The following is a 15,391-nucleotide window of genomic DNA, read 5'->3' as shown; positions in this document are numbered from 1 at the left end:
TTATAAAGCAGGTCGACACCATCGACCGTGTATTTTCTCTCTAAAGCCTCAGGGGGATGTGTAGTCTAAGGCCTTTTGCAGAGATGATGCCTGTGTGTCAGATATTCATTAAAGCGGCCGGTGATTCACTTCTCCCACTCAGACCTTTGTTTACTGCTATTACCTCCTAATCAACAATTCCCCCTTTCACCCTCAAATCTGAAACACCGTTTAACACTCACTTTTCAGCTCGAAGACAAAAATAAACGAGTTGGAAAGGCTTAGGATTTAGCCACGGCCTTGCAGATCCTTGCAACAGGTAACCCTGCTATCAGAGGCCACTCCTCAGAGCACAAGGTCAGGAGCCAAAGAAGGACAGCGACTTAGCAGCCTGTGTCACTGGCCGCAATACCTGTGAGGCCCGGCCTTCCACCTAACTGGAACAGGGCCAGGGAACAACCCATGAGGCCGTCGTCTGAACACAGAGACAAGTCATAGTTATTTGATTCAAAAAGAAAACAAAAGAGGACATGTAATCATGGTTCAGTTATTATTTTTTTTAAATCACCTCAAAATGTGGCTGGCTACCTTTGATCTAACTTTTTTTTTTTGAGAATCCAGGCTTTGCTTTTCTTCCAAACACCACTCCACCCGCTAGCCAGCCTGATTTTTTAAAATTTTTCTTCTACTCTGGCTGCTACGGAGGCAAAGAGGAAGGGAAATGTTCGCCACGAACAGCACAGCGTGTGGTGGGAAGCGGGCGATCGGGCGTCCGAGCCCTGCCACAGCTCCGCTGTGTGTCCCTGGCCACAGGGAGTGACTTGATTTCTGTATGATATGTGTGTGCACCAGGTGCGGAGCTGGAGAGGACTGGAGAGAGCAGACAGAATCAGAGGGGCTGAGGTCCATGAGGACAGAAGGAAAAACATAAAGAGGGAAAGAGAAGACACCAGGAAGGATGGTACCAGGCGAGAAGACAGGACGACAGCCCTAGGAGAGGAGGGCCGGCTGACTTCTCTCCTGAGCATGGGGCCGGGCCGGGGTTTTCTGACCCCCCAGATCAGCGGGTGGACTTCCCGACGAGAGCCCCCCGGAGGGTGGGTACCCCAGCCACTCAGGCCACTGGAAAAGTGTGGCCGGAGCATGACCACCCCCTTCTAAAGGTTCTTCCATCCCGAGCGATAAGAGGATTAACCCAGGGGGGTCTGTACCTCTGTGAATGTACGGGATGGTTTGCATCAGCTCAGGAAATCTAAGAAAATAAAAGGACTTTCACCCCCAGATTGGAGCCGATCGTGCGTTCAAACCCCCCGGGCGAAGGCTACCTGGTACAGCTCGATCCGCTGTTCGGGCACCCTGGCCTTTGGGTTCTGCAGGCGGAACACTCTGAACTCCGCCTTCACCAGGTTGGAAGCATTTTTTTCCATCGCCGAGACGTCGAACCGGACAATCCTGAAGTAGGGTCTGTAGAAAGTGGGCGGGATGGCATCTGTGAAAAGTTAGGGCAGTCATTGAAAATGATAAAAATCCATTGTCTCCAAAAAAGTGCAGCGTTAGACAGTCTCGAGAAACCATGAGGAAAGTATCTACAGAATGATTTCGTTTTCAATGGCCAATTTCATACCATTAGCAATTGAACTAGAAAAAAATAAAATAAAATAAACATGTGCATTTGGTTACGGGAGTAGCAGATTAATGGAGATTAACAAACCACTTCCAACTCCATTTGCGGGCGCGCAGTTAACCCCGTCCTTTGAAAGCTGACATAGCCCCGCGGAAAACGTTAGACGGTCATGAGCTGGAGCATGTTCGTGACAGCCGATGCTGGAGAGAGCTGTCAGGCTCGCGTATACTTTAATCACATATGCCAAGAAAATAGCTCCTAATGCAAGCAGTTTGCCCATGTATTTTTCTCCCCCCCTTGAAACGTTGGCATCCAAATGTTCTACTCTCTCCAGGTTCATGTATTGCATCTTTTTTTGGCTTCGAAAGTTTGGTTTTTCACTCACATGTGACCAAATACACCCTCTAGTTTGTGAGAATGAGGAAATTTGAATTTAAAAAAACACACAAAAAAAACTATACCCGTATACTGGCTATACAAGGCCCAGTCTTAAAATTCTATGTTCAGGATAATGTCCTTGGGGGAGGGGATCGTGGCCAATGAAGAGAATCAGCCCATATTCCTTCGGTTCGGAGCCACGTAAACAGCACACAACAGTTTCAAGCTCACGGGTGGCTAGAGTTTTGTTGTTATTTTGTGGTCACCTGCCATTGCTCTGAAGACGCCACTGAGGCCATACCAGAAGCAAGGTCCACCTTCCATCCCCACGCGTCCTACGCAGCACCCACTGATTATGCCCCTACACTGGGCAGGCCGCTTGGTGCAGGTGTTTCTACAGTCCCCTTCTAAAATCTCCCGTTCACTTTCTTTCATTATTCCGGAACGCTCTGTCCATCTCCGGTGGCTTCACTACTCCCTTCGACCCTCTCCTGAATGGCGCAGCTTCATGAAAACAGAATCATTCACTGTTGTTGATGGCTCTTGTCACTTGTTTTGATTACTTCCGAATTATGTTTGTTTATTTGTCTGCCCCTCCCCCCGATCCAATTTTAAGAATCTTGAGGGCAGGGAGCATGCTTGCCAAGTCTTTCATACCCAGGACAGGACTCCGCGCACACACAGTTTACGGAATATCCACTGTTTGAGTAGCTGCTCATCAATGGGAGCCTTGAAAGACTCTGGCATCTGGCTATGGGCAAGGCCAAGTTCTTATTAAATAAATGAGCCATCTTTCCGATCTTGAAATAGAAATAAATACCTTTCGTGATTTCTTGAGAAATCCATGCCCTGACGATTACACTGAAGAAAAGAAAAAAAAAAAGCTAGGAACACACCAAGATTTCCCCATCTGAGGAGCTCTATGCTTTTTCAGCCTGAAAGCCTGAGAACCTGGCCCCATCCCTGTCCCCAGGTCCTGCTTGCTCAGAAAGCAGCCCGTGGGGAAGCAGTGAGACTGTGTGAATTGAGGCTTTGTAGGTCGGGAGCCAAAAGCCTCAGAAACAAACGAACAAATAAAAAAATCAAAAAAAAAAATCTAAGGGATCCAGGTTTTGGAGAAAAGAAAGTATTCATGCCAACACATTGATGCCCACTGCATTACACCATGAAATAGTTGGTGGACCGTTTTCAAGGGGGTGAACATCCATACAAGCAGGAATGTTTTGGGAGCCCCAAGCACAGCAATGTGAAAAAGTAGCTGCCAAGAAGAAATCGATCTTTCTCCCCTCTGAACGCGCCCAGCCCAGGTGATTGAACGGGTTGGTATCAGCTGACCAGGCCAGCTGAGAACAGTCCCACACCCAGGACGAGAAGCCTGCGTGGGGCCGGAGCCAGGCACTTGGACTCTGCGCCCTCTCTGCTTTGCCCAGACCCTTCCACAGGCCTCGTGGCTGCCTCCATCGTCCCGTAGCCTCTCCATTGGACAGCAGAAGCTGAAAACATGCTTCGAAAGAGCACCCGGGGAGCGCAAAGCTCACTCAGTGTGCTTCCTGTCATTAGAAAGCGTAAACATCCAGTTCATCTCCCCCAGGCCTTTCCACGCAGCCCCCGCAGGCCGGGTCCCCGAACACCATCCTTCACACCCGCCCGCCCCATCTCCTCCTTCCACCAAGTGGGTAAATAAGAGCTCTTGAGATTTATTTTTCTTCTCTTTCATGTTTATTAAACTTTGAGCCATTTCCCCCCCCTTTCTGGTCTCCAGCCCATGCACACGCTTTCTTTTTGTGGCTGCCGCGGACCACGAGGTCAGTTTTGTTTCTTCTCCTACGCAAATGGTGCAGCGATCCTGTCCCAGGCTTTCGAGCTTCGAAGGGGCGCTTGCAAATATTTACAGCAGTGGGTTGATAGTGAAGCGTGGCCGTCGGCTCTGCTCCCTCCCCGCTGGCAAGCAGCCCTCGGCCCCTCCGGCTACTAGAACCGTTTTGGCTGTTTCTGGTTCAATTGCCTCATTCTGTGACACAAAGGCACGTTTCTGGATCTTTGTTTTATAAGCAGAAGCAGTTAGTGCAGGAGGTGAGAAGACGGCTGAGCAGCTCCCACCAGCGACTCTGCTTGGGTCTCCTAACGACAGTGAAGGGACCAGGCCAGGGGGAAACAGAGAAGAGGAGACATTGCAGCCAGCACAGGACTCTGAGGGTCTTATAACAGAAAAGTAAAATTCCCCCATGACTTACACTAATTGTCTGGCTTGACGACACATTTCAAACTGAAGGACTTTTAAAATACCCATGCCTGGGACCTGGCCCCTGAGAGTCTGTCTCATTGGACCCTAAAAAGAATGGTCTGGTCTCACTGTAGCCTCAGAATTCTACTCCATGACCCCTCCCATGTTATAATAGCTGAGAAGGAGGGTTTTTAAAAGTATATGTTTTTATTGATTTTAGGGAGAGAAACGTCCATGAGAGAGAAACATCCATCCACTGCCTCCTGCACGCCCCCTACTGGGGACCGAGCAGGCCACCCAGGCATGTGCTCTGACCGGGAATTGAACCGGCGACCTCTCGGTGCATGGAATTATGCTCAACCCACTGAGCCACACCGGCCAGGGCAAGAAAGTGTTTTTAATCCCTATTTCACAGGTAAAGAAAGTAAGAGCAAGGAGGGAAAAATAACTCTTGGCTACAGTCAAGGAGAGGCTGGCCTTTCCATCAATTCTGTGGCTTCTCACTTCGACGTCCCGCCTTCCGCGGAGAGGAGCCCCGGAGTCGAAGGCCCGAATACCACCCTAGGCAGAAATACCAACCCCCATCTCAGAGCCTTGTCGCAAGAGATGGGCACAAAGAAGTGGGCACAAAGAAGGCGATCAGCTCGGCCTTGCAAGAAAGCTCGAGAAACTTGAATGCGAGGCCTAGTATCTGCAGGGATATTCCTAAAAAGAATGGCCCTGGTTAGGCGCTCCGGGGCCTTACTCAGGGGCGCTTTGCTGCCACCAGTGTTGCCCAGGGTCTTCTGGATGCCCAGCCTACACTGGCTCTTATCTCCAAGCTCCTCAAAGGAAAAGAACACGCTCCTGTTCCCCTTTCCAGAAATAACTGGACTGTTCCCGCAGCTTCCAGTAATTGGCGTGGACTGTTGACATGCGTAATGCGAGCGGCAGCCCCTCGTCCCTGACATCCCCAGCTTCGAGGGAAGCAGTTTGGGGTTCATTAGGCATCCCCCAGGGGGCCGCAAGACAAGTAACCCACCCAGCGGTTGGAGGGCAATAAACCAGCCTCTATGTGTGTGTGTGTGCAGACACGGCCAAGCACGAAACCAAGACAATTGTGTTTTGGGGTTTCCTGAAATTTGTCTTGGCACGCCGGGGATGGATTTCATTTCACCACCACATCCCAGACGCTGCTGACATTCAAGTCACAGCGATTTCACACGAAATGACCGAGAAATAAACAGCGCATCCGCCGTGGTTTCTGACGCTCCCTCCGCCATCCCTCGGGTTAAACGTAACCCAGCCCCGGAGCATCTGGCCCTGAGAGTGGGAGTCTCCACTTGGGGGCCGGTGTCAGACTCGACGTGCCCCTGGCACCTGGGAGTCTAACTAACTGTGTCAGCATCAGCCTATGGGACTTGGCCTCCATCTCACTGCTATTTGATGCTGTTGGACTGTCGGCGTGAGCGCCTGGCCCCTCCTGACACAGGGCGGCCAAAGAACATAGCGGTGGAGGCGACCCGGGGGGGTGGCTTTCTGGAGCTGGGACGGACTCGGGGTCTCTAGTTTCTTCTGCAGAGTCCCCAGCACCTTTGTAAAACCCACCTACGGGGAGACACCTATTTCATTTCAAGGCCTCTACACTTCCTTCGTGCCCAGGATGCAGGCCGCCTGGGTGGGAGGGGGGTGCTGGGGTTTAGCAGTAAAATCCTTGGTTGCAGAAAGGGACCAGCTGGCTACGGCTGCGGGAGGAGAGTGGCTCACTTAGGGTGTGTCCAGGACAAGGGGCAGGTGCCCCTGAACGTGACATGCCCCTTCGGATGGCCTCACGGTGGTTGGCTGTCCGATGGTTGGAATAGGCCATGGAGGCCGCTCTGTCCTGCCGCTGGGTGTCTCTCATTCGTTAAAGCAGGTAAAGCTCTCTCGCTTTGGGGTTTCTTTCTTTTTTTCTCTCTCTCTGCAATATCCTGAGGGCAGAATAGCCACGCTTTCGGCCCACTGATGACCTTTAAAGAGTCCAGTGAGCCCACGGCATCGCTATCCACTCAGCTCTCCCAGAATCCAGCCAGGGCTCCCCACAAGGTCAGCCGTAGGAAGGCGCAATGTGTCGATTCCACTAACGCATTAAACCTGGAAATGTAGAATAGCGTCTTTAATCGCTTCGTGGCTTAGAAGCGCTTTTTATTCTTAACCTCTTGCTAACAGCCTGAAAAACCAAGGAGTAGCATCTTTCCAGGGCGACACAAAACGCTGGCGAAATAAGGATTAAAATGCACAGTCGCGGGCACCCTTGCTCATCCCAGCTGAGAGGGCACTTTTCTCCCCAAACAAGCAAACGTCCACATTCCGCTTTCCAGGAATGATGGACTTTGCCTGCAGCTCCGCGGTGACCGCTGCAGACTGTCCACAAGCTCCATGGGTGCGGCGACTCCTTACCAGCCCGGGGGTCTGTCTAATCTTTCCAGAATCACAGCAGTGAGGCACAGAATGGCCAATGCACATCTGGCTGGCACAGGGAGCTTTTCTCGGGGCCTCCAGTCGGCTCCTTTGTGAGGCTGCCGCCTAATTACTTCGAGGCACGAAGCTGACTTGTTGCTTTGCCCTAAGGCTAAGCTAAGGAGCAGCCGGGCACTCCCTGCTAGGACTGCAGGCTGTTTACCGATTTCACGGGGCACGGGCCAAGGCTGCCAGCATCGTAAAGTCAGGACTTGGGAGGGAGTAAATATAAAGAGGAATAGATGGTCGGGATTGAGAAAGGGAACAAAAAAAAAGCAAATATAGGCAATATTCGGTCTCTCTGAAACTCTTCACTGGACTTAGAAATGAGGGCCCGTAAAGGAGCTGCCTGGCAGGTGCTCGGCACTCTCGGCGTCACTGGTGTCCTAATTCCTCTGACTACAGGTCTGTCGACAAGACAAGACAAGACAAGACGGCCTCTCCCAGGGCTTCCAGGCAGCCCCGAACTCGGGCAGATGGCCGGCGACGCTCCCTTCCCTCCGCTGGGCTCAGATACGCTCACCTACAAGTCTACCCAGGGGGTCCCCTTCGGCCACTCAAGGTGATTCTGAAGCCAGCTCTCGTGTCCCCCAGCCTCACTTTTTTCTTTTCAAATCAAACATCCCTATTTCCTTGCATTACTTTTTTCATAAAAACCTTTCACCTTCGTGGATGCTCCCCTCTTTGCTCCAATCTTGAAACTGGACCCTTAAATCTGAACATGATTCTCAAGGCAGAACAGGGTACAGCTATCACCTTCCTTACTGCGCAACTTACACTTTTATTAATGCATCCCAACCCTCAGTTATCCTCTCTCCCCCTTTCCAAACTTCGCCCGCATGTCTTATTTTCTGTTTTGAATGCATAATAAATTACAAGCCTTTGGTCTCTTCCATCCAAACTATCTTGGATTTGAAGCCCAGCTTGGTAAACCTGTGGGTTCACTTGCAAAGTAGTATTGCAGGGAATTGTCTTAAAGTTGGGAAGGTCCTTAGTGTCTGCTTCATTCAGTCCCCTAGATCACGAACAAAGTTTCTAAGGTGAGTTTAAGTGAAGACAGACCCAAGTCTGTACCAACACGTCTTCCATCCGCTCAACTATCTCTACACCAGCTCCCGCCACGGTGCCGCTCGGGGACGGCCAAGTCTACGGGAAGGGGACCCCCGGAGCTGTGCGGTCACACTGATGACACCACAAAACCGTCCCCCCAGTGGCACATTTTCTTCAAAGTGGATGGGCAGGCCAGCCGTGTCCTCCCGAGAATCATCCAGGAACACGGCCGGCGGGACAGGGCTGTGGGAGGTTCTAGAGCCCAGCGCCCCCCCCAGAATGCCCACCCTCCATTCAGCAGCCCTCTGAGGGTTAGTTCCCAAAGCGGCTGCCCGGGGAAGCTGACCGGAAGGTCTGGATTGTTCTTTATGCCAAACTCTGGCCTGGAAACTGGGCTAGGAAGGTGGGAGAAGGGGGAGAGTTGCTCGGAAGGAATTTTCAGTTGTCCCGGATCCTTATTAGCATTTCTTACAGTACCTTCCCAACTCCATTCGAGTTTCAAAGGATGGTGCTTTCTGAGGTTAGCGGGTGTGTTTGCGAAGGGCGTGCGCTCTCCCAGTCCTGTTTGTGTTGGCAGCGCAGCCTGGGCAATTAAGATAGGGGGACCTGCAGGAATGACAGGAATCCAGAGGAGCTGCGGCCCGCGCTTCGTGGGGCTCGGGGGGAAGGCCTGTTCTAAGAGCGCGCGTTCATCGGGGTGCTGAGCAGCTTTCTGCTCCAGGCCAGGCCGCCGCGTGTGAGGGGAAATGAAAACAGGCTTTAAAGGAAGGCTCTCCGTCGCACAACTTGACCGTGGCGAAGTCCTTTAACGTGTTCGAGTGCGTGTTATTTTTATTTAATTATCTGAGAGCAAGCCCAAGAGCTTAGCTCCAATCTTGTGATCTTGGTGTGTGTGTGTGTGTGTGTGTGTGTAGCGGCTATAAAATGGACCCATTTTAATCTGCTCTCGGGGACGCCGGGAGAGAAAACGGACTCGAGAGTCACAGCCGGGACGTCCAAAGAGTCAGTGCAACCAGTTCCAGTTTATTTTATACCCCAGCAAAGAGGGAAGGCGCTGTAACTTTGGGAAAAGGGAATTCCTAAGAAAAAGAAATGAGTTTCTTGTCTTTAGGGAACCTTGAGCTCTGTCTCACCTTCCTCTCTATTTTCTTTAGAAGCCTTCAGAAGTCTTTGCTGCTGACAGGGGTCAAAACTCGGGTGATTGCAGAAGCTTTCTCTACACTCGCTTCTCTCGGGACACGAGTGTAGACGGGGCGAGACAGGTGTCTGTTTAGTTCCAGGCCAATGGCTCTCCCCCACTCCTCAAAATGCACTAAGTCAGTCCTCCCTAAAGGAGAGCTCTTTGAATAAAGCCAGGTGCTTCTCACACGTGTTAGGGCGAAGGCAAGTAGAACCCGGGACACACACACAACCAGAGTGAGCTAAGGAGCAAACCAAGGTCAAGGGGTGGACGGTCACACAAAGCCAGCACAGGATGCCCTACAATCGCTGGACCAGCCTGGACCAGCTCAGGTGTGTGAGTTATGCCACCGAAGACGTCCACTTCTTGTCATATTACGTTGATTTTTTTTTTATCAGACTATTTATGATCGTGATATAACTGGCATGCTCCATTGTATTAGTTTCAGGTGTATCGTCAGACTATTTTTAAAGGCCGGACAACAGAGCTGGAAGACGGCCCTGTGTCAGAGAGGCGAGGAAAGAGCCAGTCCCATCGTCCCACCCGCATAAACTGTTGCAGCTTTCGAGTCTGCGAACGAACAACTTTACCAATAAAGAGCCATCGGGCGACAGGGCACCTGGGACTCTCTCGAGAAGGACCTCAGACCCTGAAAGCGCTGTAGCGAGCCCAGCACACACAGATGCAGGTGGTCACGGGGAGTCAGTCCGTGTCCCCAGCCCTCAATCACGCCGCCTTTTCTCACAAGGCTAGAGTGAGTGAATAAAGGGAAGTCGAGGGGGGCAAAAAACGGGAATTTCCACCGAGAAATCGCCTGGCTCCCTGCTTGCCTTTGGAAGTGAAAGGCATGCTGTGGGCAAGTCTCTTTATCAGCCTGGCATCGGGTGAATCAGCCCCGCTCTCTCAATGTGCGCCTTGAAGCGCTCTCTCTGCGCCCGGGGGGTTTTGTTTGGCTACTGGAGACTTCATTTCACACCTTTGCTTTTACGATTTTCCACCTTCAGCTAAAAATACTGCTTTCGGGGTGTGAGTCAACCAAAGCATCGCCCCCCCAAAGCAGAGGCAACGGGAGCCGAGTGAGTAAGGGCTGTGGCCAGGGGCCTGGGGGCAAGAACCTTTTTAATTTCCAGCCTCATCTGGAGACAGCCCTGAGCACTTCGGGGCGGGGCCAGGGGCTGTTTCTGATGCCAGGGCTCAGTTTCCACACAAACCCTCTCCCCAGAATTTACAGCTATGTGGAGAGCCCCCATGGCAGGCGCGCGCACACACTCCCAATAACATTATCTCATTTACTAGCTCTGCTGATGGACATACAGAGCTCAGTGCATGGTGTCTGGAACTCTGCGCCAGGCCCCTTGTCCTTTAGGAACATGACACGGAGCTGCGCTTGCCCAGAGGTGAAGGGTTTGTAACCCTGGCGCTGGCGTCTGATGAAGACACAGAGACTTAAGGTCTGGGACTCAGCAGACCCCGTCTGTACCCCTGGCTTTGTCACTTCTAAGCAGGACTCGGGCAAAAATCCCTTCGCCTCTTTAGGGCTCGGTTTCCTCCCCTGTAAAATGTGAGTGACCCCCCCTTGCGGGGTGCGGGGTGGGGTGGGAGGGTCAGAGGAAGCGAGAAGCAACAGAAGACGCAGAGGGCGACTTGGCTCACGTGGGCCCACCTTGGCCATGCCTACGCCTTCTTCACACCAGCTTTACTAAAGTGAAAATCAGGACAGGCCTTGGAACAGGACCTCGCGCAAGCCGCTCACTCTCAACACTGCATCTGGCATCTGTAAAATGGGGACCATGCAGCGACTACCTGTAGGGCTGGGGGGGGGGGGGAGAAAGGGTAGCGAGAACAGCTAGCATGTGCCTGGCCACGGTGACACCCCGATATTTAGCCTCTACTATTTTTTTCTTAGGTTCCCAGTTGCCAGCAAAAGGGCTGTTTCAGGCGACTCTTTTGTTCGCCTTCCCGGCTACCTAGCCACCCGGGGATTCCTGTGCAGGCCGAGCTCCCTGGCCAGCGGCCCGCCCCCCAGCCCTGCTCTCCATCTGCAGATGAAGCACCAATCTGGTAAATATTACACTTACAAGGTAACAGGTCTGGAATGCGTGGCATCCCAGGCGGAGTTCAGTTGCTTCTTGGCACCCGGACACGTATACACAGCAGCCCAGGGCCAAACTACATTTGGCCGCTTCGAGCAATTCAAATAAAGATATTAAAAAATCCTACAGCTCTATAAACGTCGGTGCTGTTTGCTAATCAAAGGGATTCATTTTTTTTTTGGCTTTGTTTTGTTTTTTAGAGCCATCTAAAGAGAACGCGGCGAGCTGATGGCCCTTTTCAGCGTGGGCCCTGAGGAGCGCCACCTGTATACGCACCACATTGGTTTCCGATATATAAGTGACTCCTATACTTCAGCCCAGCTGGACTCCACTTCCAGGGAGGGCTGCTTTCCCCCAGACAGACAGACGTGGGCAGTTCCACTCGGGAGTTTGTGTCCTTAACTAGTGCTCCACACCGCCTCGGTTGTGTCACGTGACCGGTGATCACCTTGAGCACGGGTCTGAGTCATGGGAACGTGTCACTAGGACAGTGGCGGCCCCGGTGGGTGTGGCCCCCTGTCTACCACGTCACGGACATTGACCTTGGTCAGAGACATCTCTTTCTGGTGCCTGGTTTTTTTAATATGTGAAATGGAGAAAATAATACTACCTATCGATGACTGCCAGGATCAGTGACTCAGTATCCCCAATGCGCAGAGCATACCTGGAGCGTAAGAAGCACTACGTGAGCAGGAGAAATGAATATCTTCACTGCCCTCAGGGTTACGGTCATCACTGAGCAAGTGTGGGTAAAAGACATTAGATACAGGTCCTTAGCCAAGGGTAGCTTGTTCCTTAGGTAAGTAAATGAAGTTAAACGCAACGGGACTTACTAGGTCCACCTTTCTCCATTAACTAAGAGCAAGTAGAGAAAGTGATAAAATGAGGTCATATGACAGCCAGAGGCTTACACGTGGGCCTTCGAGGATTTGGACGTCAGGACTGAACGTCTCTCCGTCACAAGAACAGAAAAAGGACACCGTTTTCAACCGGCTTCCCCTCGTTTCCAGATTCCTAACCTTCGCCCCTGTCACTAGGCCCTCTCCGAAGGCATCCCCGAGGAAGACAATGAACGCTGGCTGAGCCTTAGGAAGGAAGGAAGGCTCAGAGTTTTCCTAGGAACAAAGCAAACAGCCCATTCGCTCCGTCTGCTTTTACAATTTAGGGTCACCGTGAGGCCGCATTTCCCCTGCGGGTGACAGGAGGTCAGGTTTCGAGGATGCTGGGAGGACAGCCACAGTCGGCAGACAGACACCCGGGGGGCTTCGCTGGCCCTGGAGGGTGCCCCAGGCCCTAACAGCAAGCAGGTGAAGGCCATCCCTGTGCCCTTTTCACACCGGCTCTTCTATCACCCTCCCTGCCTCTGTCCCTGAGCCCTCCCTGTGCATTCCCCACTCACGCTGCTCCCTAGGTCCCTTCTGGGCAAGGAAACGGAAGAAAAAACACTACAACATACGTAATGAATTAAAACAAAGGAGGGAGCAGCTCATGGGGGGCCTCATTTCAGGAGCTACGGCAGGGAGAGAGAAAGCAGTGCTCGGCAAGGCCTTTGGGGGCCGCAGACTGCGTCCCTAGGTGGCATCTCTCCTGCATACCCAAGGCCCTGGGCAGAGTTTCTCCCCACCCACAGCCACCCAAGCTACAGGACAGGACCGGGCTTGCCAGGGGTCAGGCGTTGGTCAAGCTGAACATCACGGGGACAGGGAACCAGCACGGGGGCAGGACCTGGTCTCCCTGAACATGAAGTCCATTAGGCCAGGGAGCCCCGAATCGGATGAATCACCCTGCTGATCTGGGGGGCGGGGTGCTGAGGAGGGATGTCCTTGTGGTTAACCACATTTTACTGGAGTGTTTTATTGATCGCAGTTGCATTGAGAGAGACATGACTCACACACACGGTATCCGAAGGCGCGTAAAGCGCCGGGTCCTAATGGAATTTCAGTGGAGAGGCTGTCGTGAGCTGTGAGGAGCTCTGAGCTCTGCTGTTAACATCGACACTGTCTGCCTCTGTCCCTCAGCGGCTGAAGAAGAGGCTGATTTTCCTACCTGCCTCCTGCCTGGGAGGCCGGGCTACTCACTGCCCAGGCCCACGCGGGCCCACCAGCGATCGAGTCTCCAAAAAGTTGGTTTCATTAACCAAGCGCCTTGCCTCTGAGTTCCCACTGCCCTGCGCTTGTAACTATCACTCAGCCATTTATTATGATTATTCCGCTTTGTGTTGGGTAGTGAGCTTACAAACTGGGCTCCACAAATGGGCCATAAGCTACGTGAGGGCAGGAAGCATGTACTTATAAGAACAAAAACTACAGAAGCTCTATTACTAGTTTTGAGGGGCACGTCGCGTGTCATGTAGCCACTGGAATTATCCCACGTGGGTGGAAGGTGAGGGACCGAGGCCTAAGGAGGGAACGTGCCCAATGCCATGTTATGTGACTGCAGACGTTGGGGCCTCCGCCTGTACCTGCGTGTGTGGTCCCGTGGCTTCCTCCGGGCTGTTTGGGCTGCGCCTCCCGGGAGGGATCCATCCCCACCTGTCTCACCTCGTACCCACCTGTGGGGCTCAGGCACCGAGCCCTTGAGGCAAAACTTGTTCACTTGTTTACTGAATTCAACGGATTAAAACAAAAGTCCCCACATCATTGTTTTCAGGGACAATCCAGGCAGTGCAATAACAAGGCAGAGAGGTGTGCCAGGGCCTTGGAGAAATCGTCACCAACACAACCAGTCCTTTTAGGCAAGTTCCCAGAGTTCTGAGCCCTCTTGATAAAGCTGAAGAATGTCATTCTGCCTATTTGCTTCTACCAATCTTTTTAAAATATGTTTTTATTGATTTCAGAGAGAGGAGGGAGATGTAGAAACATCAATGATCAGAGTCATTGATGGGCCGCCTCCTGCACGCCCCCTATTGGGGACTGAGCCCGAAACCCGGGCATGTGCCCTGCCCGGGAATCAAACCCTGATCTCAGCTCAACCACTGAGCCATGCCAGCCGGGCTCTACCCTTTTCTTTTTTATCTGACAAAGCACTTTATTCAAAATACTTAATGAACTACCAATCTATTTAAAAAACACACACCTGGCAACCAACCTAATTTTTTAATTCCTTCTACCAATTTTTAAGCACCATCTCTGGTATTATGTTCCTCTTACAGAAACTGGTACCGCTTTTAAATTTTTCCCTAGACTTTAAAAAAAAAAAATCACTTGTTTTATCTCAGTGTAGGCCAACTTGATCTTAAAAAACGTGTGGTCAATTTTCTGGCTTCCTATGATGTTCAGATTAGGAAAGCAAGAAAGTCAGAAAGATTGCACTGATCGCCTTTAACTGAGTGAGTGAATGAATGAGATTAGTCAGTCCCTACGCTATGCAGGCATTTTTGTGTTAGATCATTTCTATTTTTAAAGAGCCATTAAGAAGCAGATTTTTAAGAAATGAATTCCCATTTTAGAGACGAGAAAAGTGAGGCTCGGGAAGGGTAACTGACTTGCCCAACGCCACCCAGCCGGGATTTCCCCCCAGGTCTGCTTTAGGCGAAGCCTGTGTTTTCTTTCCTCCCTATCGCAGACTAACTGTCACACCCCGAGTCCTCTTTGGCTCATGCGTGAGTCACTTTCTTGGCTTATCAACAGTAGGTCGGGATCAAAAAAACACACCACCCAATGTTGACATCTTCGCCGAGTTGAAAGAAAGGGACCACCGTCTGCTCTAACAAAGCGAGAGAAACAGAGCGGCCCATTATAGGAACTCGCCTGTCTAGACAGATGACTAAACAGGGGTCCCTCCAGGGTTAGGCTTGAATTTCCTCCGTTCAGCCTGTTGGATACTTAGTAATAAAAAAAAAAAAAAAATTGCTTAAAGGCTGCAGTCCTGGTCCAACCTCTGCTTCACTACCCAGGGAGTAGTTTAAAAGTCATTTTGGTGCAGCCTGGGTGTGTTAAAGCTTCAAGCAGAAATAAGGCTGAAACAAGAAGAGCAGGGGCCCTGAAAATACTTGCGTTACCTGGCCAAGGACCCAAGAACACAAGCCTGGCTGTCCCTTGTACCTCCAGAGACAGCAGGGTGCAATCCGGGTGTCCCCGCAGGGCTCCCCGGGGCAAGAATGGGTCGAGGCTGGGCTTCTCTTTCCCGGGGGCTGACAAGTAGCCTCTCTCCTGCTCCCCACCTGCCCTGGGGACTTTGAACTTTGCCTAACTTATGAAAAATGCTATGGAAAGTGTAGAAAAAGTCAGTAGCCTTCAATAGAGCTGAGGATAAGATATTTCTTTAAGGCTGTTAATATTGCTAAGCTTAGTTTGCAGAAAGAGTCCCCCAGGTTAGGCACCTGGGAGCTGGCTAAAAGGCACGTGGCCCCCTGGAGAAACTGGGGGCAGGCCAGTGGGTGAAGC

At 51.7% G+C, this 15,391-nt stretch overlaps 1 protein-coding gene across 3 annotated transcripts in view; it reads right to left on the bottom strand.

The window, feature by feature from the left end:
• Positions 1-15,391, bottom strand: part of TGFB2 (transforming growth factor beta 2) — a 53,512-nt gene that overhangs the window by 16,926 nt on the left and 21,195 nt on the right. For all 3 annotated transcript variants that reach the window (XM_081124228.1, XM_081124230.1, XM_081124229.1), the window contains one exon: positions 1,305-1,468. In XM_081124228.1, the coding sequence (XP_080980354.1) occupies positions 1,305-1,468 (164 nt within the window). The remainder of the gene's footprint in view (positions 1-1,304; positions 1,469-15,391) is intronic.

This window comes from Miniopterus schreibersii (assembly GCF_964146895.1).
Source record: "Miniopterus schreibersii genome assembly, chromosome: 21".
NCBI classification, from domain to species: domain Eukaryota; kingdom Metazoa; phylum Chordata; class Mammalia; order Chiroptera; family Miniopteridae; genus Miniopterus; species Miniopterus schreibersii.
The sequence above is the reverse complement of the archived record's forward strand: the minus strand, read 5'-3'. Positions and strand labels throughout refer to the sequence as shown.